The sequence below is a fragment of the Tiliqua scincoides genome, chromosome 4 (assembly GCF_035046505.1).
Source record: "Tiliqua scincoides isolate rTilSci1 chromosome 4, rTilSci1.hap2, whole genome shotgun sequence".
NCBI lineage: Eukaryota > Metazoa > Chordata > Lepidosauria > Squamata > Scincidae > Tiliqua > Tiliqua scincoides.
The window spans coordinates 127,387,434-127,413,707 of record NC_089824.1 but is presented as its reverse complement, the minus strand read 5'-3'; the positions used below and the strand labels follow the sequence as shown (position 1 = coordinate 127,413,707).

General features: G+C 41.0%; 1 protein-coding gene across 1 annotated transcript in view; it reads right to left on the bottom strand.

The window, feature by feature from the left end:
• Positions 1-26,274, bottom strand: part of VAV3 (vav guanine nucleotide exchange factor 3) — a 188,295-nt gene that overhangs the window by 33,027 nt on the left and 128,994 nt on the right. Inside the window, exons 19-21 of the mRNA XM_066623356.1 lie at positions 23,437-23,479; positions 4,466-4,602; positions 578-643 (exon numbers count right to left, since the gene is read on the bottom strand). Coding sequence (XP_066479453.1) covers positions 578-643; positions 4,466-4,602; positions 23,437-23,479 — 246 coding nt within the window. The remainder of the gene's footprint in view (positions 1-577; positions 644-4,465; positions 4,603-23,436; positions 23,480-26,274) is intronic.

The window sequence follows — 26,274 nt, the reverse complement described above, 5'->3', positions numbered from 1 at the left end:
TTTTCAGGTGGATGTTTTCAGATATTCTGAGATTATGCATACCTTCAATTTGAAAGGAGGTGGAAGAAGAAATCAAGGAAAGTCAAAGAATGCAGACTTATGAAAATAGGCCGAGAGCTTTGGTTTGATAGCTTTCCTAGTTTTCAGATGCATTTCTGAACCCATTATTATAGTCTAATCTCTCTCTATAACCCAAGGTGACTGGAGAATATATTAGAACTGAAGCATTCTTGCCTCACTGTTGAGAAAACAGCAGCTTTATTGCACAGCATATTTTCTGTAGGCTTCAAGTGTATTTTATTTGAAAATTAAACAATTTAACGTATTAAATTCTCAAGCATTGAATTCATCTCTTGTGCAGGGTTCCTTTGGACTTTCAATTTCAAGTCCAGTAATAGAAAAACAACCATATTTTAAAAACCTTAACAATGCAGGCTACACTCAAAAACAGACACACAAATGATACATATTGCACTAGGAGGAATTAATAAAGCCTTGATTTGAACCAGGCAATATCACTACAGACATTTTTGTGAAAACAGTTATACTAACATACATAATTTTGTTGTCTACTTACACATGGGCAAGGTTTTACTGCATCGCTTGGAAAGAAACCAAGTTCTCCAGTGACCAAATTTTTACCCTACATGGGACAAGAAGATCCCATTAGAAGGAAACACGACAAATGCCACCAACATGAGTTTTAGCTCTTTGTTCATTCAAAGCATGCCTATGTTGCAAATCAAGCTTTGCTCAATTACCCATACACGTTAATACCCACAAAGATATAGTGGTCTGACAGATAACAGAAGAACTCTAACAATGATACTTTTCCAGTGATGGGATAGATTTTATAACTGGGTAGCCACTTCCATGCCACAACAGGCTGATCCAAATGGTTATAGCCAGAGCCTTGCTACAGTAGCCCCTGGAGTCCTTCCCACCACCACCCTTCCTTACAGTATAAAAATGCCATGAAATTCTTCTTAAGATACCCACTGGTTGTCTAATAAATTAATTTGGCTACCCAGATAGAACTGGTACAGTGTCTTGTCCAACACTTTTTTTCTTCTTTCTTTACTTCCATCATGACAATTCTTTTAAGACAAACAACTGTCAAGTAACGCAAACATTAAACATGTTAATTTTGTGCATGAAGCATGGCCCCATGTTTATACTCATATTTCCAGAAGGCAGGCATCAGAGTCCATTACTGCAATTGATGGGAAGTCACAAAAACAAGGAATAAAAGTAGGGATTACTACACAGAGCTGTATGAAATTTCATTCCCTGGGAAGTACACTACTTGCTCTGTAGTGAGGAATTCAATGGAAACGCTCTGTCAGGTCAGCAGGGGAGGATAGCCCTTGCTTTCCGGATAGCACAGTGGCACGGGAACATAGGAAGACAGCACAAGAAGCAGGCGATCCCAAACAGAGCCAAAGAAGCAGACACAAGCTTGTTCATTGCAGAAGCATGTATTGGTAAAAGGAGCAGGCAGAAGAGTAGTTAGTCAAACTGTCCAGAAGTCAGGGATACAGCAGGTCACAGTCACAAGAAGGCTGTCCAAATCAGTACACAAACCAGCAGCACAACTCGCAGAAACTCCACCACCACAACCCACATCTTGGTGTCTGTGCTTGCCCCATATATACTGGGGTCAGCCAATCAGAGTAGGGCGACCTCATAGTCACAAGACAGTCTTGTGATCCACTCTGATTGGCTGTCCAGTGGTGCACTGCACCACTCCTCCATTGCCTATGTGACTCTGCACACATCTCTCCCCAAGTCATGTGACTCCCACCTGTAACAGGTGCAGCTGATTGCATCAGCATACATATACAGTGCTGCTGCTGTTCCTTTAATTACATTTTATACCAGGCCTGGACATCAAGGCCCCTCCTGCCACATCCTGGCTTATAACAATTCAGGGCCTTGGTTGCCAGAGGCCTGACACACTCAAAACTACTGGCTACTTGACTCTAGTGTGACTGTTCCACTACTCACACCAGGTGAGCAGTACCCAGCAAATGAAGCAGTGCTTGCAAAAGGAACCCTACAGATAATAATGAGTTTAATGCTCTTTGGCTCTGAACAGGCAAGTGTGAGTCCAAGGATGCCTTTGGCTTCCAAATATTTAAGACCAATCCTCTCGTACAACTAAAAGAAGCAATAGGGTTAGTTAGGTTAGAAAAACCTACGGTAATTAGATTTCTGAAGGGTCATTTTGGTGTAGTGTCAAGATCTCTCTTGACCCCCCAACTGATCTGCTAGCTAGCAGAATTGCCATAGAATCTTCCAAGTATCCAAACATGCACCACGGCAGCTAGTTGTCAATGATTCAGCACCAAAGTATAGCTCAGATCTGCTACCGCAGATAGCAGCGAACCTTATACTTACTGTTGCTCTGCACAAGCTCTCTAAAACGCTTCTTTTTCATACCTGCTTGTTAGCACTTGCCCTTCAAACTGATTCCTCTTCATACTTGGAGGGCAAGTGCTAACAAGCAGGCCTGAAGTGGAAGCGGTTTGGGGCAGTTTGCAGCATTAACAACCCAATGTGAAGAGGTTGCTCCACACAAGCCCTCCAAGCGGCTTCCCCTTTGTACTTGCTTGTTAGTATTAATATCCCGGCACAAAATAAGCAGTTTGGAGAGCTGCAAACAGGCATACAAAACAAAAACAGATGAGATACAGTGCAACTGGAGGTGGGGGGGGGGGGTTGTGAACTGTGGATTCCTGAAACTGCATAAATCAGGTCCAGGGATATGGGGGGCAGGGGCAACTGTTTAACACATCCTTGGAAAAGGATTAAAACCTAGCTTCCCCCCCCCCCCCCCCAAAAAAAATTTCGTTCTTCATTCAGGGAACGTCTTACATGGGGAGAATTAAAACAACGAACAGCATCTGCTTCCTTGCATTTTGATGTGACATGATCCCAAAAAGTGTTTACCTTTCCTTTCACTACAGAAAAACTCCCCAAAATGATGCAGAGTGGCTGGTTCGTATCCTGATTCTTTCCATTTTACAAACAGGAAAATCACTTCCAAACTGAATGTTAGGAAACAGAGGGAAAAGGAAAGGAAAAGGTTCCGTGTGCAACCCTTGGGGTGATGCTGCATCTGTGTTGCTTTCTTGGCAGACTATAAACGGAGTGGTTTGCCATTGCCTTCCCCCAAAATATGGCACATTAAATGACATTTTCAGACACTAACCCAAAGCACTTGATACAGTTGCAATGCAAGGTCTTTGAAGTAGGGTCTCAACTTTCATCACAGATTTTTTCTTCTTCTTTTGAATCTGTGCTAAGCAAAGTGGTATGTTTTTTAACCCTAAGGCTAAGCCTCCAGGGGTGCCAGGACTGATAGCAGAAGTTGTGATGCAATGCTGACTTTGCAAGTTCTTCTTCCTGGGGCATTTGGTGGGCCGCTGTGAGATACAGGAAGCTGGACTAGATGGGCCGATGGCCTGATCCAGTGGGGCTGTTCTTATGTTCTTATGTTAATTGTGCAATATACTTCAGGCAAGTATAGATCTTGTAAGTACTCCAAAAAAGGACAAATATTGTCTGTATTAATTTCTTTTACTGTTCATAAAATTCCTTGTCCTTGGATACACATGAAGGCTGCTGTCACAGGAAGTTATCTTAACCTATCAGAATACTGGGTCAATCTAGTTCAGTATCATTGACACTGGCTGACAGTGGCTTTACAAAATTTCAGACAGGAATTTTTCTCCAACCCAGAAATGCAGGGAATTAAGCCTGGATCTTCTGCATGCAAAGAGCATAAACAGACACATGGGACAATGTTGCTGGCTGCACATTCTGAAAATGTCATCAGTGATGACTCATCACAAAATATGCCACCAAGTGATCAGTGCATAAAGACACCAGGATATTGCTGGCTGCATAGACATAGGGTGGAAAAGAGACTATAGTGAGGTAAACTGAGCTGGGACAAGAGGGAAAGGAGAAAAGCTAGAGGTTTCTCCGTAAAAATGAATGGGACACTATTCAGCTGAACTGATGGCCTATTGCAATGGTGTAAGGTGTCAAGAACTCTACTGGGAATACAGCAAGTGAAATAATTACACTGGAGAATGAAGATTTTTTAAAAATGAGAATGTAACATTAAAAGCTAGCTCTCTTGATTACTATGACTTTTCCCAGGATTATCTATGCTGGAGCTTTTGGTAGTTCTCTAGGAGGCCTGACTAGAGCTTTTTCAACTAGTCTTTAGTTTAGATCTAGGTTGCAGGTTGAGCAGAGACCTATTTCCAACATTGCACAAAGGCAACCAAGCAAGAACTAAGTCTGTGTGTACATGAGGAAGAAGGAGTAGATCCTCAAGCCTAATCATCTCATGACCCCAATGGAGAAATGTAGTTGGTTGGCCTTTACCCAACTTAACAGCATCTTCATTTACTTTAATGACACAGAACCATTCCTGCATCAAGTACACTACCTGCCAAAACAGACTATGAGCATCTGCTTTGATTAGTTCGACAATATCCCCAATATGGATGTTTAGTGGGGGACCTTCATGTATAGCTGGTTGTGGTGTTCCACTGTAGTTTCTAATTACTTGCATCTTTGGTAACCCTGTTAAAAAAAAAAAACACAGAGAGGTTAGCTACCTGGGAAAAAAATCTTGAAGGAGTGCCTTCTCCCATATGAATCCCTCTCTAAGAATTAATATTTGATTCAGAGGCAAGTAAATATTTGCCTATGAATCAAATTTCATGATGCAGAGATGTAACATTGATGCAGAGATGATAACATTTTCCTATGATGCAGAGATGTAACATTGGTGCATCTATAGTTTATACCAGGGGTCTCCAAACTTTTTGGCCAGAGGGCCGCATCAAATATCTGGTGTGGTGTGGAGGGCCGGAAAAAAAATTTAAATATAAAATTTAAATAAATAAATTAGAGATAGAACTTAGATGAGTGAATAAATGAATGAATGGACTCATTCATTCCACCTCTCTGGCCCTCAGAACACCCTCCAGTTCAATCAGAGCACAGTTCTGGTCATGTTCAGTTGAGCGGGCCAGAGGCTTTCAGGGGACAAGAGGTTGGCTACGGGCCACATCTGGCCCCCAGGCCAGGGTTTGGAGATCCCTGGTTTAGACCAGTGGTGTTTAACCTTTTTCATCTCATGGCACTCTGAGAAGGTGCTAAAATTGCCAAGGCACACCTTCATTTTTGGACCACTGCCAAGGCACAGTGCACTGCTGGCCACAGGCTCACATCCCCCAATAGCCCTACTAATAAATGACCCTGCCCTAAACTTCTGCGGCACACCTACAGAGCATTTGCAGCACACCAATGTGCTGTGTGTGGCACAGTGCTTGAAAATAGCTGATTTCTGGTCAAATCCTATCCAATTTTCCAGTGCCAGTGTAGCTGTGCCAATAGGGCATGCACTGCGCCCTGCAGTGGGAAGGCAGTCACAGAGGCCTCCACAAGGTAAGGGAACATTTGTTCTCTTACGTTGGGGTTGCACTGCAGCTGCACCGGTGCTGGAAAGTTGGATAGGATTGGGCCCTCTGACAGTATTTTTTACACTGACCAACAAGAGCTCTCCATGGTATCTAAGTAAAAGATATTTCCGAATCCTACCTGGAGATGCCAGAGATTGAACCAGGGGACTATTCTGCATGCAAAGCATGCCCTTTGCCACTAAGGTACAACCTCCCCCCCCCCCATTTTTTACTTAACCATTGAAGGGAATGTTTCATCACTCCGTCATTAAAAATTATTTGATGACCCTAACCCTTGGAATTCCCTCTCAAGGAACGTCCATGAGAGCCAGGCCACTGGCTTTTTTAGACTCCATCAGGATTTTTAAAGTTATGTCACTGGTGGCATTTATTTTGTGCTATCTTGATGCATATTATTCATTAATTCAATAATTGTTTTTCGGTTATATTCATTTCTTTAAGCTGTTTTCAGGATGGTGGTTATAAAACTGACTATAACTGCAATGATAAACTTGTAAATAAATCAGCATTCAGGTAACAAAACTTGAGGGACAATTCTAAATCTGAATGCTTGAAAATAACCCGTTTCATCTCTAGCAAATCATTTCGGGTGGAGAAATAAAACAGTCAAATTTGCTTTGACAGCTTACTGTACTTGACATATGAACTAAGTAATGAAAGAAAGGTTTTTTTTCCTCAAGCCTCCTCATCTGTTTTCTCTTTTCTTTTGAGGTTGCTCAAGCAAAATATTGTTCTTTGGGCTGCTGCTTAGTTCCTAAAAGCACAGCACGTACAGCTTAATGGAAAAGAATCAATTTTTTCATCAGCTGAGCCCTGTCCTCCTATTAATTCTCTCTTGAGGCACTAGTCGATTTCATCGCTATGGAAGCTCATCCTCTTCTGAGAGTGTATACAGCTTTGGCTCAGTAAAAGATTTATATCTTAAGGTTATCCTTCTAATTTTAAGAACAAAAAAGAAAAAAAAATGTGACAGATGTGATGAAGCAATGCCTTGGACACTGATATGGAGAAATTCCATGGGCTCGCATCAGTCTTACTTGAGCATCTCACTGAAGAGGAAACACGTCGAGGACAACAAGGATCACAAACCGTACCATGTTTCTGATACAATCATTTGAAAAGAAAATCTCATTTTTCTTAAGTGTTATTCGATTTACACAGTAATTCAACTTTCAATTGCACTCTACAAGCAGACAAGACACTACAGCCACAACACATGCTGCCTATACTCTCGAGCAAATTGCAGTGTTACAAGAGGCATCTGCTATCAAAATGAGGGTCTCTGCACCTCTCTCCCCACTCCCCCCCCCCAAAAAAAAAACTATCATGATTTTTTTCCAGATAAGAAAACAATAAAAACATTTAAAAATAGTTAAGGGCTTTCCTTCAATACAAGGTTATGGCAATTATTTCCTAAAGGTTTATTCAGATATGTAAATCATGTCCTAATCGCATTTTAATCTTCATAGAATACCTTCACAAGTCCAAGCAAAGATAACTATATGATAGCTTGTCCACATGTAGTGTGTGGAAAGGGATAATGCTGTGGGAGGATTGACACAGGGGTTTGTAAAACCTTCTCTATTATTTTTGTTTCATCTAGAAGTGATATCGCAAGTGGACACACATCTGTAAAATCCTGGGGACGACAGGATTTGATGTTATTTTACATATCAGTCAAGATCCTAGCACAATTGTGCACTCTTATTTAAAGGTCTGGTTGACTTAAGTCTGAACTGTTCATAATTTAAAAGCAAGCATTTTTGTTTTAAACTTGTATCACCTTCTTGATAGTATGTGCTGTCTCAGGATGGAAAGTCTGAGGTGGGATGGGGCTGGTTTACACATGAGACACCTGTGAATCCTCTATTCAGGGATGTTCTCGGGTTCATGATTGAGAACCAAGATTGAGAGCCAGGGTGATGTAGTGGTTTGGGAGGTGGACTTAGACCTGGATGATCCAGGTTCAAATCCCCCCTCAGCCACAAAGCTTCCTGGGTGACCTTGGGCCAGTCACTTTCTCTCAGCCTCACCTACCTCACAGGGTTGTTGTGAGGACAAGAAAGAGGGGAGGAGCAGCTGTGTAAAACCACCCTGAGCTCTTTGGAGGAAGGGCGGTATAAAAATGTGAAAAATAAATAAATAAATGATTGTCTGCACAAAATAGCAGCAAGAGATCTAGAAGTACATGTATACATGTTCATACATAATGGCAACATTCATGCAAGCTTTTATGGAAGCAATATGATCACTAAGCGTACGAGCTCAGCACCAATGTATTCTGTTCCACATGCTATTCCTACACAGGCAAGTGCAAGTCTGTGAATATCTATGAACTGTCACAGCACTATACATGCATTCTGACTATATATAAAACCAAATGAAAGGCTGTTGTCATGTGTCAAACTCAAAGGTTCACACAATTAAGCACTGAAGTACAGAAAGTTATGTCTTCTATGAACAATACCAAAATCAAGCAATGTACGTATACAGATAATAAGTAGTAAGATGTGGTATACATACTACTATATCTGTAGCAAAATATAGTTAGGTACCTAGACAAATGGCTGACATTTTTGCCAGTATGCAATAAAGCTTTTCTGTACCAGTTATTGTGAATAAAGCACTGCATTCCTGACAAGTGTGCTGCTACTATTTTGCCTTCAACCTCTGCAACAGAGGCCTAATCCATGCCATGAGATGATAAACTTGCACTTTTCAATTGAATCAATTCAAAGTGCAGATGAGGACTCGCATGACAAAATGCCCCCCCCATGCATGCACACTCTCGACAACCCAAATGCGAGGTTAAGCCACAACCCTTCTGCATGACAGGTTAGTTTTATACATGCAGAGAATGTTTTTGTGTAATTGCATTCAGTTACACAAGTTTTCACTTGCCATCTGAAGTTGTACAGCCAAGATTTACCACCTGGGCTTTACCACTTTCCCTGCTGTTTGGGGGAACTAGGCAAGAATTTCAAGCATAAAGTAAATTACTATTTGCCTAACAAAGGTAAGGTTATATCAGGTCTCGATTGTTTACTGGGTACATGCAAGACATGCACAGACTCATTTGAAAGTTATCAAGAAGTGTATGACCAAATGTTGATCTGTCAGAAACTATGATAAACCTTCTGAGTCATCACAACCTACTGACCTCCCCCCCCTCCCGTGATAGGATCTCAACAAAGTTTGACTGGAATCACTACTGTAATACAAGCAATACGTGACATGACATCTTTTCCAAGACAAGTGTCTGTTGTGAATGCTTGTAAATGATGGTATATACCGGGCCTATTGTGCTGCACTTATGAAGTCAATCTTGATTTTGTAAAGACATTTGTAGATCACACTAAATTCAGTGGCATGTACTAATGGACATGATACAGAGTATATCTGTATGTATAGTGCAGAGCACTATCTATACAAAAAACCCCAAGACCTTCGCCAGTCGTCCATCCCCCCCTATCTGTAAGAAGGGCATGTGCAGAACCTTTTGCTATCTGAAGTATTTATATGGAAAGCTAGAATTCAACCCTTCTTTGTGATGGCATCTAACCTTTTTTTTTTTTACATGTATTTATATACCGCCTTTCTTGGTCGTCAGATTTCTCCTCAGACTTTAATTCAAGGCAGTTTACATAGGCAGGCTTTCTAAATCCCTGTAGGGATTTTTACAATTGAAGAAGGTTCTGTCTTTCAATAACCACAACATTTCAGATGGATCTTTAATGATCTGGTATCACATTCTGGCCTCCAGTTTCCTCCCATGCAGGCTGACAAGCAGCTCCTTCATATCTCACTTGAAGGGCAGCCAAAGAGCAGGTGGAATAACTCGGCTAGGCTTGTCAGTTACTTCAAGGTCCTGCCATTCACTGTGCCGGTGGCCTTGAAATGGCGACCTTCGGATGTTATCTTCAGGCAAACGGAGGCTCTACCCTCTAGACCAGACCCCCTGCCCACTTTGGAACTCCCTTCTTAGAAAAGTGTACAACTGGGCTCTCCTGAGAGTTTCCAGAGGCCAGCTAAAACCTTCCTTTTCAGGAAACCCTTTGCATTGGGCTAGATGGAATTGTGTTTTATCTATTAAATGTGCCCGTTATTATTTTATTGTTTTAACTTCATTTTAATTGTATTTTTAACTCTGAAAGCCACCAACAGCCTATGCGCTAAGTATGTGGGTCGAAGCTGTTTAATAAATCCTCTGAACTCAACTCCTTAATTTTTTTTTTTTTTTGGGGGGGGGGAGAATCAGAACTATGTGTTATACCTTGACCAGACTTCCCCCCCTCCCCGTGTCTTTAAGCACTAACATCTGAGCTACCAGAGCAGTAACAGAATTGTTTAAACCACTAACCAGGAAAAATCCACACAACCTCCAGGAAGATGAACAGTTGTTTATTAGGTTGTGATACAGTGGACTCACTAGTCTTTTTAACACTTCCATTTGGTTCATGGGCAAGCTTAATTTGAGCAGGGCCCAGGATGTGAAATTCAAGTGCCAGTGTTCATCCCTTGAACGTGTGAAAAGAACGCAGCACGGGCAGAGAATAGAAATAGTTTTTTAACTGTGAATTCTTGTTTTGGAAAATGTGGCTGATAGTGAGTGCTTGAAAGAAGTACCATGCTTTTTATTTTATTTTATTTACTGATGCTGGCACATTTTCACTTACTAATTTGTCCTATCAAAGGAAGAAATAAGAGAAGGAAGAGGAGGCTGGACAAGGATGCTTAAAAAAGCACCCTCCTCCTGCCACAACTGTGGCATGCTAGTTGCTGCGCACTGCCCTGCTCACCCTGAAGAAGGCAGGATGGGCCAGGGTAGCACTTCTTCAGTGCACTCAAAGTACTATGCCAGCAGCAGCATTCCTGCCCTCACGAGCCTCAGCAGGATGGGTGTGTGCTGGTCGCCACCACACTTTAGCGCAGACCACACTCCTTCCCCGATCTAGAACCAGGGATGTCAGGGAGCATCACCGTATCTTCTCTCCCCCCCCCCCCAAAGGTTCAAATCCTACCTGGATGTGGTGGGGGGAGAAAGAAAGAACAAAAGAACTCTACTTAAGCCTAGCTGCCTATAAACAACAAGCCTGATGCAGCCAAGTCCCTACTGCTCCAGCATAAGGCAGGGCCAGTCTGAGAGGCTGGCTGCCCCTCCACAGAGACAATCAGCTAGCCAGTTCTGCCTCCACTCTTATGCGAGGGGCAATCCCAAAGGGTCAGGAATGCCCCCTCTTCTCCCAGCAAATGCCTTTTCTTCAATCATAACCAATTCCACTACCAGTCTACACTCATCTGAAATGAGAGGGACAGGGTTTCCAACTCGGTTCAGTATGTGGCTTAAACTTCAGCACTAAAAAGAAGATAATCGTTCATAAAGACATAGCTATGATGCAGCCATTCTTAAGTGAAGTACTGCCAATCCCATTAAGTGGTACATTAATTCATGAAGTATGGATGCTAGTAGCAGAAGTTAGATTAAAAGATAGGAATTTCCACCTGTTCAGCCTAAAGCTATAACTGATAGAAGAACAGAAGGTTACATGCCAAAAACAAGGAAAGTTTGTGTCTTTGGAACACCATACATCTTCACCATACATCTAATGAATGTAACTAGATACATGCCATTAATGACTCTTTAACCACTCTTTACCCACAAGATAAGCTATAAACTATTTGTTGTTTGAGACCATACATTCCTTTAGGATTAAATACAGGTGTGTCACGGTTATGTGAAACCGTGGATACAAGGGAACACACACACACACCCCAAAGGCAGGGGAAGCTGAGATCTTCACCCCGGAGGGTCTTCTGAGCCGTACCTCTCCGCAGCCTCTGCCAGGCTCAGAACAACAATTAGAGGCTGAAAAACACAATGGTTTTCAGTCGAAAAGCAGAAGTGACATTTTTATGCCTTTAAAAGGCATTAGGAAGGCCAGGGAAGCCCTTCAGTAGTGTTAATTCTGCACTGGCGCACTGTGCTTGTATACATGCACAGTTAAAATAAGTTATTCTGTGTCAATATGAAATTCTACTCCAAATGTCCTCCATTATCAACAAATACAACTGGGAGGTAGAGTGGTAGTATTCAATAAAGCATTTTCGCAATCAAGGGACGCTCAACTCAGACTCTGTTTGCACCTGACTTAATACACCGATGTTCGGTTTGACCAATCTGCAATGAAACACATGCTGAAAATGGTCTCTTTAGTATTATTATTATTATTATTATTATTATTATTATTATTATTATTATTATTAACAGTATTACGTATGTTTCCCTTTTCTACAAAATTATATCCAGAGTCACTGGCAATATAAAAGCAGGATATGAAAAACCAAATGTAATACAGTGAAAATGAAACACTAAAATCGTAATATAATACAGTAGTTTCATAAATACAACAGATCTGCAGGATCCAAGCCTTTTAGGGATTATAGGTCAACGCCAGCACCCTGTATTAATCCCAAGATAAAGCAGGAAGCCACAGTGCACATGCTGAAGCACTAAGGTTATTTGCTCCAGGCAACCCACCCAATCAAGGCTGCAGCAGGCTGCAGCATCTTGCCCAAGCTTAAGTTTTTGAATCATTCCTTATCAAGAGCAGGCCTCTGCAGAATGCATTACAATAGTCTCAAAGCTTCATTATTAACTGTGCTTTTAACCAAGTCAAACTGTGAAGACTGGATCTGTGACCCATTTCCATAAGACATGTATTCATGCCATTGTATTTCACACAATTTGTTCCTGTTGAATTCAATTTCAAAAAAACCATTTGGAGTGCAAGTTCACTTTCTAAGCAAGAATGGGGGTCAGACCAAAAGGGCCCACTCACCAAGTTAAACAGTGACTAAGAAATTAATGAGATTTCCAGTGTTTTAGATGAATTATATCTAATGAATTGTGTTAAAGGGTACTAACCCACTTTTTTTACATCTATATCCCACACTCATCTCCAGAAAGCCCTCCAGGGCTTCCCTGGCCCTCCTAAAGCCTTTAAAAGGTATAAAAACGTCACTTCCAGTTTTTGGCCAAAAACCTGTATTTTTCTTCTTCTAAACATTCTGAGCCTGGCAGAGGAAGCAGACAGATGCTCCTGGCCTCTGCTGAGCTCAGAAGACCTTCCAGAGGAGAGGGGAGCAGAGCCCGCCTTTAAAGGGGGCATGCACTGTGGGGGGGCCACGGACGTGATCTGCTGAAGTAAAACCATGGATACAGGATCTGCAGAAACGCCCCCCCCACTTACACATTAAACAGAGATAATGTATGACAGCTATATTATAAATGTATGAGCTGCAATCAATAAATTGATCTCATAAATGAATATTCATCCAAGACTGGATGTGATGGACTTTAAACATAGAGGTACCAAATATTTGTTCTGGGTTTTGTAACTTTTCTGGACTACCCCCCCTCCCACCACAGGAAGCATTAATTTGTGTTTGCTTCAGCTATCATTTAATAAATAAACTTTTGCCACAGAACTACAAGTTTCACCTTACTGTTTCATGAATGAAAGCTGGATAAAGAGTGAATGATGGACTTCAGAGCTAAATACACGGCCTTTCTCCTTGATTCTAACATAGCTGCCCTTATAACCAACAAGAATTAATAATGCTGTTTTGTTTAATTACACTATAGGAAGATTGTGCACTGAATCTGGATAGTTCCTGTATTTTAAAACACACAAGTAAGAGTGCCTACCATTACCTGGAATACACGTATTTATTTTAAATATTCTCCTTGAAAAGTCTCACTCTGTTCAGAAAAGCCAAGAAAATTCTCAACCTATTCCAGAGGTGATGAGGGAATCATCACATTATTGATGACAGTAACACAAGATCATGGCCAGTGATGTAACCTTCAAGTTAACCAGCATAGCAGGAAAAAAAATCATCTGTTATTCCCTGATCAAAGCCCTCTTTCAACTTTTGGGCATATACTATTTTAAACAAACAGAAAGGCAAAATAAAAAAAAAGAAAATGGTACTTCAGAGCAAGTTTATGGGCATAGTCACATTTCAAGTTTGGCATACTCAACTTTGCACCTGCACATTTAGTTGAAAGTTAACTTGTGTCTTGGGAATCAGAAGGAAGAATTATATAATGGTTGTCTGAGCAGCCATAAAATTTAACTGCTTTAAAAGTTGCACATCAATCACTTGAAACAGACATTAAAAAGATCCAACAGGCTCTTCTTAAGTAAATTCTCCAATAGTAAACTTTGTTGATGCACACCATTCAACACATTACATGGTGGCAAACCCAGATTCACCACCCATTTTATAAGGTAACTCCAGTTTGTAATGAGCATTCCTGCAAACAAGTGTCTGTTTACAGATTACATTTTTAATTCTACATGTAAGTCTTCTGCCCAATTCTTACAAACACTGCATGCTGCTTAATTTTGTGCCTAGTCAAGTCTTCTTTCTGACATGCCAATGTTTTATGTTCAGGAAACTTTTGAATGAACAAACATTCAATTATGAGAGAAACATACAGCTAGCAGTCATTGGGGAACATCAGAACCTTACAAAAGTTACCTGTAGTCTTGGTGAACCTGCTTCCTGATTAAAACATATCTATTTTATTATAAATTGAAATAAAACAAAAATTGGAATACCAATTGTTATTTGTACATCATTTCATCAGCAATTTTACAAAATATGAGTCCTGTTTCCATTGTAGGTATTAATATAGCAAGTAAAGGAGGATTTGGTTCCTTTTGCCTCACCAATTGTTGTAATTTGTATTTAGGAGTATTAAATTACGAAAGGTTCCTAGAGGGCTTAATTTAACAGAATTTGCCCTACGGAAATTTAACTACTATCAGTGATACAAGCACGTAGGGACTACAGAGAGAGAGAGAGAGAGAGAGAGAGAGAGAGAGAGAGAGAGAGAGAGAGAGAGAGAGAGAATATACTTATCATATCTCATATATTTGACTCTCAATTGGAAGTGGAGATCAAGCACTTGGGGGAAAGGGTTCTTTATTCTACCTGCAAACATTTGTGATAGGCAAATGTTTCCATGTCTCCCAACAGTAGGACACAAGTGAATATTGTCACTGCCAACTACTGAAAAGGCATGACCCATCTTAAAATAGTCTACTGCCTGAACCCAATCACAATCACCTCCAATGAATGTTTTCAGTGGCGCTTTCAAGTTAAGTGGCTCAAGACTGCAGAACAAATGTTTACTTGAGAAGCATTCCTTTGCTTCTGTAGTTTACTGCGCTAACAAGCAGCTATATGCTGAAGTTGCACTGAGAAACCATCTTTATGCCAACAGCTCTCTCCCATGAGGATTGACTCTTCAAGTGGTGCATGAAGACAGACCTGTTCTCTCCATCTCCAACATTTACATGTATACAACAAAACAGATCTCTCCCCAATGATAAACATTTATACTCCCTGTGACATACAAGATAAAATAATCTTATGCTATCTCCAAAGACAGACAAACCTACCATCAAACCATATTATTTCCAGACACTGAAATGTTGCCCCTGGGATGGTGCAGTCATTCAAATTGTGCTTCTGTCAAGGGCCCATGCACAAAATATCCACCTGTGTCTTACTATTGTTGCACCATTGAGAGTGTCCTAACCTATGATTTCTTGGTGTGATACGGAAATTGCTCTGCAGGGGACAAAAAAACTCTGCAGAGAATTATTAAGATCGCATAGCACATCATCAACCTTCATCTACCAGCTTTGGTGGACATCTATACAACTCAGTGTCTGCAGAAGTCACATAGTATTCCGAGAGACCCCTTCCATCCGGCTCATAAGTTCTTTGAACTGTTGCCTTCGGGTAGACGATACAGAACATATAGCACGCACCACCCGATTCCTGAACAGTTTTTATCCCACAGCCATAATTACGTTGAATAAGGCGATATAGTTGTTACCATACTCCTGGGCATTATGGTCTGTTATACTGTTTTTATATTATGATGCATGTCGTATAGAATGTGCGGGTGAGTGTGTAGAGTGTGATTGTTGGAACTGTAGTATATATTTATGCTTGTACCTTAAAAGTGCATAAATTTCGTTGTGCTGTAGCACAATGACAATACAGTTACTACTACTACTACTACTGGCATGGTCAACCCATAAGCTCTTCAGTATCAAGCTGCTACTGTTAGGCTTGAAGGCATAGTGACCAACAAACCAGTTACAACAGCCACCCCCTTTGCTCCATATTGGCCCAAGAGGATAGGGGAACGTTATAAGGGGTAGGATAGGACACGGCGGCTTCAGGATATGGCCGGATGGAGTGAATAATCATCTTACTGTGACAAGCTTCAAGGATTAGGTGTACAGTCTCTTGTGGCGGGTCCCAGGATACTTCTCCCGGCTCCCTACCACTCTTCTGACTTCCTCACTGTAGCCACTAGAAAGTGTTTATCTGCTTCAGCACATAGCTAATGGGTTTCAGGAACTTCTAGGTCCAACTAACATGCCACAGGTATGTTCCTGAGCCTAGACTTGGGAACACAAGGCTAGAAGTAGGTTAGGGCTCTTGGAGGCAGGGGGTGCACTTGGAGACTAGCTCCAGCCAAGGAGGATCTGCTTCCTTCCTCTCTCACCCACTCTGGCCCTTTGACTGCTTCACAGTCCTTTGCCCTTTGTTCTCTTCTATCCCCTTCTGGGAGTACTTCCTCTTCTGCCCACCATCCTGCCTTCAATCCCCCCCTCCAAATGTTCTGGTTCACCTCCTACGATCCCCAGGTTGCCCCAATCTGTCAACCTTCTCCTTCGGCCTTCCCTCTCTGCTTCTCCCTTTTCTCGCCACTCCTGGGTCTCTGTCATCTCCTGCCAAACCTGCCTCTCAGTCCATCCCTTCTTCCTTCCTTAGCACAATTTCCCCTTCTCCGCACTCTTCCTCCTGCTTCTCCTTGCTCACCTCTGCCTCTCTTACTCTTCTTCAATAACCCACCCAGCCTTCCTAAGCCCTGCCCCATTCTTCTAAGAGGGCCAGCTGTGGTCTTCTCTCAGCTTACAGTGCTCAGCAACAGCATCATCATCAAGCAGCCAAGGACAGAAGACCAGCCACACCCTGGCACTTTGGGATGCTGCAGTACCATGAGGCCTCACAGAGGTCCATTTCAGGGTCTTGTCCCAGGTCTTCCAACAACAAGCTGCGAGATTGCCTGGTGACATTCCAAAAGGGATTGTCACTCCCGAATTGGCCTTTTCAGCCACACTAGATGCTGTTCCAGAACCACCTTTCAGAGCGCGATACCATAGTCTTTCAAGACTGAAGGTTGCCAACAGGATTCCAAAATACATGTTCTGCTGAGTCCCTAATACCATGTAGCTTCATATTTGAACTCCCCTCTACCTTCCCCCAGCCTTGACTTTTTCAAGTCTCAAATATTAGTGTTCTATTTTATCACTGAAGTGTTCTAAAAAGCACCATGTTCTTTTATCAGCCTGATCTGAAGTCTTCAGGTTGCCTTCATGCGGATTGCTGTACTGAGTGGGAGCTAATAGGAAAGCAAGGTTAAAAAAAAGAAGCAACGAAGATTACATTTGTTCATTACATTTGACAAGGTATTATGAATAATTTAAAACTTTATAATGGAGCAGTAAAAGCATGATAACACACATTTTAAACATGACATCTTCACAATGCAAGCCTTCACTAAAGTGCCTTGCTGTTCAATCATTCCTAAGCAGAGGAACAACTTCCTTTTGTGTGAGGATTATAAAGTCGGAAAATTTCTGTGATAGCACCATGAATAGCTGATTCATAGAGTTATGACAACATGATGCCTCACAAACCGATTAAAGGAACACTGGAAAGCCTTTAGTTAATCAGCAAACTCTAAATTGTGTTCACCTCAACACAAGAGTAGACACTCTTCTACATATGTTCTCAGGTCATACTTCCTTCAGTGTTGGGGGTCTTCCTATAGTGCAATCATCTGAGATCCTCTCTGTTTACATAAGGCTATATCATGTGCCAGGCACTCTCCTAACTGCTCAGAACATAAGGAGTACTCCTTATCACAAGACAAAAAGCACATTATATTCAAAAACTGTTAGTGCTAATGAAGGGAAGAAATGGGAGGATTTGGATGGGAGAATCAGGAAAACAGGAGTGTTAATTCTGCACAGCCAGAGACTGTGGACTGTGCATGCAGAGTTAAAAAAAAAGAAAGTATATTCTGTAATCAATATGAAAATCTATTCCAAATAATGCCCCCCATTATCACCAAATTGGGGGGAGTGTATTATTAGGTAAAGCATTTTCACAATCAAGGGACATTCAACACACTCTACTTAATGCACTGGTATCCCGTTTGAAGAGGAAGATTGCAACGAGACATATGCTAAAAATGGTCTCTTAAGTATCACGTATGTTTCCCTTTTCCACAAAATTACAGGCAGCCTTCATTATTCACAGAGATTCCATTCCTGGAAGGACTAGCAAAAGGGCAACTGACACTTCTACAAAGAGTCTGTTTTAGTAATGAATATACAGACTAGAGATTTAAGGACTTATGTTTATGAAGTACATCACACACTTAAAACAAGCTTCACAACATTGGAGACATTAATCTTTAGCAGATGTTACAATACATGAATAGAGACAACAAAAAATGTATTCAAAGACAGGTGCTTCAAAGACAAAAACTGAGAAAGACTTTCTCAGTAGATCTCACAGGTTGGGCCTCTGACCCTTCTGTAGGCTTTTTCACCCGTAAGGACAGAACACAGTGGCACTTCTACAAAGCTTCTTTGACAAGTTAACTAAGCAATATCTTTTCTCCAGTGAGAGAGATATGATCATTTAGTTGTTAGTAGCTTTACAAGGCTTCTCAAGTTTTTTGCGTGAGCAGTACTTTGAAGCAGCGGTTAAATTATCATCAAGTTAAATGAATGAAATACTCCCTCTTGATTTATGCTAAATTCAGTGACTCTTCATATTATAATAATACTTCAGAGATTTATCTCTTAGAGATAAATCCAAGAGAGATTTCTGAGAAAGATTCTGATAATTAAAAACCATGATTACTATCTCTAAAAAATAATAAAAGGGACAAGTCTAATGCAGTGCATACAGCTTTTCTCGGAGAGGCTCTTTTTATGGTCCTACCTTACTATGAAGCCTACTGATGGCTTTATGTAAGTCAACCTCTCTAAGGCCAACCTAAGCTCTTCCTGGACTGTACCATTTCAGACTTGAGATGAGAGGCATTAAAAATATCAAGATCGTTCAGTCAAATGGTTACATCATTTAAGGGTTTTACGAAACCAATGTTAGGATAGGTGCAGTCACTAAAGCAGTGGCTCTCAAACTGTTTTTGCACTGGGGTCCACTTTTTAGAATGACAATCTGTCAGAACCTACCAGAAACGATGTCATATGACATCACTTCCAGGTTAAATACAACATCCATTTAGGCTCCAAACCTAAGCCATGATCAGCCAAAGGTACACAACATGCTCGTGCTGTTATTTTGCATAGCTCAGAAGTCAAAACAGACTAGGATCCCTCTACAACCACACAGCCCTAACCCTTTTCCATTATCTCATTTTCCTACCTATACAGGGGAAAGCACCAGGTCTCTATCGCACCAGGAGCCCAAGCTGCCTAGCAGCTCTGCACCCTGTATTTTCAGCTTTGTATGTTCAATGGTGGCTGAGCTAGGTGCTATGTAACCCACCTGAAACTGGCTCCCAAGTCACAGTTTGAGAAACACTGCACTGAAGTCTCCTGATGCTTAGAACAAGTTTCACACTTTGTAAAAACATGTACATTTCACTTTAATACCTCTGCTGGAATCACATCCAGTCCAGGGGCCTTCCCAGACTTAAGAGAAGAACACTTTATTTTTTTACACACAATATAGTCTGCAAAGCTCACAAACTTCAGAAATAGCAATGAGAACAAGATCTAGTCTAAAAAAGGTTGGCCAAGATACTTTTTTTAGAGAAGACCTATTGCTTTTAAAGTAGGTATCAAAAGAAAAACAGGATGGCTTGATACATGACAGGAAGTGCTGAGAATTAGCTGCAATAGGTATGAGTAGATCAGTTTTTATATTTCTAGGGTTATAAGTAGAGGAGAAATGTGTGCATTTGCAACATGCCATTTGAAAGTGACATTTCAGGTGGATCACAGAGCACCTAGAAAGTCATATGAAAATTATAGGATTACAAGTTATTTGTAGATACAAGTTATTTGTAGAGAAAGTACCAGTGGTTGTTTGAGTAAGGACTCAAGTCTGGGGAAGTCCTGAACCTGAATAGTATCAAATCCAACCTATGCGGCATCTCCATGCTCTTGCCAGAAGAGGAACTATGGAGAAACCAAACCAGCAAGGAAGCCTCTTAACAGCCATAGGCCAGAGCAGCTCACAGTTACTGCAAGTGAAGACACACACGATCTTTCAAGTTTAGTCTGCTTGCTGATCTGAGATCAGCCAGGAGGCTCTCCTCCCGCTTCTACCTTTAACCTTCCTCCACCCTCATCGTGAAGGAAACTTGAATGAACAGCAAAAAGATCAGGATGAGCTCCAAACAGCCTAACAGTATGCAGAATTAAGTATGCCTAAGCACATTGGTATCAACAGATGGCACACCTATGTCTGCATAGTACTTGGCTAACTTCTAAATCCTAATTTCTGAAGGCTTAAGATAATCAGTTGGAACAAAAAAAAATTACATAACTGAAAGCCTTTGCAATATCTGGATTGTGCTAGTGGTCACAGATAGGGTATGTAGTAAACCAGACCGCTGTTCTGACCTATGCAAGTCATACACACACAGAGAGAGAACATTTGGCCACCTATTACTGCATGTGAAAACCGTTGGTTGCAGGCATGAGGCATGCTGATTCTTGTCCTGCAATGGAGAATTAATACCTTCTTCTGGGGAGAGGTGCTGTAGCTGGCATTACTGCTAACATTTAGATTATAATTCCAAGCATTAAACTGCTTGGATTTGAGCGAAAATAGGCACATCAGATGGGGCAACCACAAAGTTTGTTAATGCTCTTTTTGAGTCATCTAGTTTGGTATCTAAATGCAACAGCTAGAGAAGCAGAAGATAATGACTAACCTTCAGGGCTCAGTATAATTATGGGAGGCAGTCTAACTTTTTGTTTTGAGTTTTTTGCAACCCTTATGAGGCAGTTCAGTTATGGCAGTATTGAGAGAATTAAGCTCCCTGAGTCATACTGGCTGATGTAAAAAAAAGTTACAGAACTATACACACATTGCTTGAATAATTGCTGGCATGGACTGGAACAGTCAGATTTCCGTTGTGCCCAGGAGCATAAGTTCAGTAAATACACAGAAAAATTGGAAATAAAAATTGTTCTGCTTCTACTATTCTCACACTTTCTAACTAGGGCTTTATCACACGAAACCTGCCTGCAGTTTTAAGAAATCAATGATGTAGATCTAATTACATACTTTTGTGTAAATCTAATAGGTAACCAATTACTCTCTAGAGCCTGCACCGTACCCACAATAAGACTGGACAGAATAGTATCTCACAGCTGTTCCTGCACAGGACAAACTCATATTGGACAAAAGACTCTCCACTCAGGACAGCTTGAAATGCGACAAGAAGCAAAAGTTATTTGTGCATCAATTTTTTTACATTTCTAGGGTTATAAGCACTGGAGAATCATGCGCCTTGCACATTACCCAGAACTGCCAGATGTACAAATCCACCTCTTAGCACGTTAAGATGCAACAGTATCTTCAGAAATCTCCTTCAGAACTTCATAGCTCTCCTACTGTTGGTCACAGGCTGACGCCGCCCCTCAAGAAAGAAGGCTTCTCTCATCCCCAATTGAGATGAACCTACTTCCAGTTTCTCTCTCTAGCAATGTTCTCTCTGCTCTAGCTGTCATCATCCACAGTCAACATTCTACTTATTCTGATGCCCAAAGCTTTATAGCAAAACTATAACATCTGTAGAATTTCATGTTACAATCTAACAAGAGTTCCAACATTTTAGAATCCAGGTTGGGAAAAGGCATGTGTGACTGCTCTCCTACATTATTTATTCTATATATATGTAAACTTTTTCCTGAGCACCCCAAACATGACAAAAAGGTGGCTAGGCTAGGAACTTGTCATGCTGATGCAACTGGTTATCTATGTGCCATTCTTCATAGAGTATTCAAACATACAGTTGCCCCACTGGTGGACTGAGTGGAATATTCCAGCAACAGCTTCCTCACATGAGCAGACTGGTAAATAGCTATGGCAGAGAACTTAGAGCCCCTGCAGCTAAAACTCAGAAGACAGCACAAAACAACTAAGAAAGCATCACTGGGATCCACACAGGAAACCACTTACATTTTCCTGAGTGCTTCATTCATTAACCTTTGTGCAATATATTCATTACTTCATTTTGAAAAATGTATCTAAGAACAAGTGAGGCAACATTTCACTATAGGCAACAACTATATTTCTTCCAGAATGTTCCATATGCTTCTGCATTTTTTTTAAAAGGGAAATGGCTAGTCAAAGCTTTTTAACTATTTGAGTTTCAGCTGTCATGTAACTGAGCAGTGGCGAACAGCAGCAATATAACCATTTATCTTTCTCTGCAGCAGATATGAAGATTTCCAAAATGCTTGGTCCTAGGCTGCTATCCCACTTTCAAGTTAACAGTAAATTGTTCTCAAATTGCTACATTTAGAAACATTTAACAACTCATAACTTGTCTTAAATTTGGATCCCTTGTAATTAAACTGTGAGAAAGAACGCATAAAACAAATCAAATACACTCCTCACAAAATGGCTATAGAAAAATATTATGAAAAGTCTTTGCAGTGCTAAAGGGAAATAACTCTCATGTGATTCTATTCAAACTAAAGGTCAGAAGTACAAGTGACATGGCCAGTCATGTTTCCAAACCCCAGTTTTAAAGCTGCTTCTCAATTTCACACACAGATCTGGAAACCCAGCTGAAGGAACAAACTGCTGATGGTGACAGCTGCAGAGGAAAAGTGGTGGACAGAACAGGCTGGAGCACTCATACAAAGTGTTTCATCGTATCCAAGAACTAGTAAGGCGAGTTTGGAATCATGAATATCCTTATAAATAATCATCTTCACAGCAGAAATTCCATCAGTGGTTCCATCCAAAGAAAGTCTTCAAAACTATGAATTCAAGGTAAGAATTCAAACCAGACTGACTAAAACAGAGAACATGCTAAGGACAGTGGATCTGCACTTGGGTACTAACGCCTTAAGATACCTGCTACCTCCAAGGAAAGCAACTTCTAAGAGCACACAATGCCTTGCAAAATTAGGCTCCAAGATTAAAAACACTTGCCTTATTAAAGGCACATAAAGCAAGGGAACAGTTAACCAAATGCCAGAGGCTTCAAGATATGTAAACGAGCTGTAAGAGCTCCACTTATAAAAACAAAAAAGCAATGCACACCAGGACTTCAGGCAGTCATATGACTGCCATATGATTATATCCTTGAAAACAAAGTCAGGAATGTGATCAACAGCCTGATACGCAATTCAGTTAAAACTGCTTATTTGGATCCAAGTTATAAGATTCAACAAGACTAAATGGTGGTGACCCCATAAATCAGTTTGTTTTCAGAAACATCAAGAAGCAAAGACAGAATTTTAACTGCAAGACAACCAGTGGTTGCAGATCTTCACACTGAGCATGGACATGTCATGCAACTGCATTTCACTCCTCCCCTTTTGCAAAGGGGCCCAAAAGAAACTTTGTACTCCCCAGATAAAATTCTTCCCAGAGGCCCTGGGTGGGTCCTAGGAAAGGGCAGGATCAACAGTGGGTCTCATTATTTATGAATTGGGGTCATGACACAATAAAGGTTGAAGACCACTGCTGCAAATCATATTCAAACCAGTTACTGTCCAGTAACAATTCAAAAGTTCTAGTGATCAAGGAAAGTGCAACAAACCTGGGTCCATGGGCCTGGGATTTCGAAATCCATTCGGCCGTTTCTGTGTGTTGGAAAAGCATAAAATAGAAACTTGTTTTTAAAAAAGTCATTCACTTCAGATATTTCTGCATGCAGTTTGTCAGTTCACTACACAGAGTTAAACAGTTACTTTCAACTTTGAAATAAAGATTCCTCACTAGGCTATGCAGAAAACTCACTATTTTTGAGAATATTCCCTAGTTAGACTAGATATTTTACATATGAAATGGTAATCACCATACAAAAGGGAATATGAAACATTGACACATGCAATGTTAAAGGTCGGGATCACCTGGATAGAGACTAAACGCCAAACTAGACACAATACATGTTGTTAAATAAAGTCATTTGGCATGCCTCCCCCCTTTTAAACAGTAGCTGCAGGGAAAGCTGATCTGAATTGTTACTAGGGTCAGTGCGGCCCAGAATGCTTCCTGACATTGCCTCACGTTTGTACTGCCACCTCTGTGCTATTTTTAAAAAGCCCTTTACCATGTTCCTCCTGTGGTTTTTGCAAAGCTGAAAGTGCAGGACTACGAATGAAAGAGCAACTTTGATAATGCTTCCTGGTGTGAGCAAACCACGCAAGTAAGGAGGCAATGATTCGCCTTCTGCTTGCTGTCAGCAGGCAGAAAGCATATCAATGTGTCTTGCATATGCAGCAGGCTGGAAGGAAATGGCAGGAGAAGGGCAACCTGAATCATTTGTCCTTTCACCCCCTTTGCAATCCACTGCTGATGCAACCCACTTCACCTTGTCTAGTGGATGGGTCACCCGGATAAATGATACCACAGTAGGTGTTTAATTTTGCACAATTTCCTCACCAAAAATTGCCCCTAAAAGTCCCATTTGCTGTAATGCACCATTGGGGTGAACAGTTGCTTTATTCCAGTGGTACAGTCCTGATCTGGATCCAGCACAGCTTTTTTTTTTTTTTTTTTTAAGAGGTAAGGGAACAAACTAGACAATGATGGTATTGATAATATAATATGCAATTTTTCCTATGCTTTAGCACAGGGGTGTCCAAACTTTTTGACAGGTGGGCCACATCATCTCTCCGACACTGTGTCGGGGGCCGGGGGAAAAAAGAATTAATTTACATTTCAAATTTGAATAAATTTACATAAATGAATATATTAAAGATGGAATTTATATGACTGAATGAAGGTCCTGCAATAGCTCAAGGTCTATAAAAGGGCTTGCACAAAGCAAGGTTGGCCTTTCCTTCACTGCTGCTGCTGCATCACAGACGTGAAACAGCAAGCAATGGAGGGAGCCCTCATCCCACAGCTCTTGAGAGAAGTCGAACAGTTGCCCTCATGCTGGGCGCAGTTGTGTCAGGCCAGCACGGACTCCAGCAAATCTCTGGAGGGCCAGATGCTCATTGGAGACTGGGGGCTCCCTGCGAACTGGATTGGGAGTCCCCAAGGGCCACAAGTGGCCCCTGGGCCGAGGTTTGGGCACCCCTACTTTAGCGGTATAAATGAGAAGTTGACATCAGAACCAGAAAGGTCATGCAGGGAAAAAATGGCAGAACATATAAGACTGGTGGCAATATATTTCCAAAGAGAATATCTGGAAAAGACCAGTTTGGCTATGGCTATAACAACAAGGCCTCACGCCCATTTGAGGTGAGCAAGAAATGTGTTAAGAAGTTATCCATTATTTCATGGATAAAACCATTTTGCACATTTGTTCAGGACTATGATCTCACTGAAACTTTCATCGTTTATTTTCTCATTTGCATATTAACTCCAGCCATCTTTTTTCTTTAAAACAGGACTTCAAAAGCTCTGGTTTTCATTTACAATAAAGCTCCACCTGACCACATGAAAGCATAAGAAGCTGTTGTAAATGCTATTATCATAAAAAGTAATTTCTACTCGCTTTTAAATTCCTTGCTAGAGTGGCACAAATGAGCTGCAATTTTGAGCAAGAGCAGGGGCCCTCGTTATATGGCATGCTATCTGAGATTAGGCTGCAAGAGCCATTCAGCACCTTCTCTTTAAAAATGGGTACGCTAAACCTACATAATTAGGTATGGGGTGGAGGAACAGCTTGTATATGGGCATGTTTCTGCTGTCATGTAACCTGTGTGCATTTTCAAAATGGAATTGTGATAAACCTACCTGCAACTGTATAGGGTTTGTTGCTATCTTAGACAATACCATGGAACATGCACACGGACTGTGAGGCATTTTAAAACTGTATGCCATAATTCCCATATCTCAGAACTATATTTTTTATTGTAAGCAGCTTTCTAAACCTAGCTATCGAAAGAATACTACTAGAAGATTAATATTTCACTTGGAAACTTCAGGGCAAAGAGTTGGGGGGGGCTAAGGCAAAAAATTTGGGGGGCTAAGGCAGAAAATCCAAATGGCATCACCACAGAGGTAAAGATATAATCATTGCTCACTCCTCTTTTGTCCTGTTTTCCAATCATAACTCAATTTGAGAGTTGTTAGGATGTAAAATTTCAACACATGATCAAATATAAGAACCAACATATGCAAGCAAAGACTCTGGTACAGATTGCACAACACTGTAAAGCCATTTTATTGCAGTGAACTTTCCCCACTTCTTGGAGCTCTGCAAACAACCACCCTTTAACTCTCAGATTATACAATCTTTTTAGGAAAGATAGACAAGTCTTACACCCAGTGCATGATTACCCTCCAGGCTGAAATCATAAATAACTGTGCAGGCTTTCTTGCAAATGTAATAGTTTGCACATACCAACACCACCCTGAATCTCAATCTCAGCAATCAACAAGAGGAGCTGAGGACCCAATATCAGTTACCCTCATCCTTTTG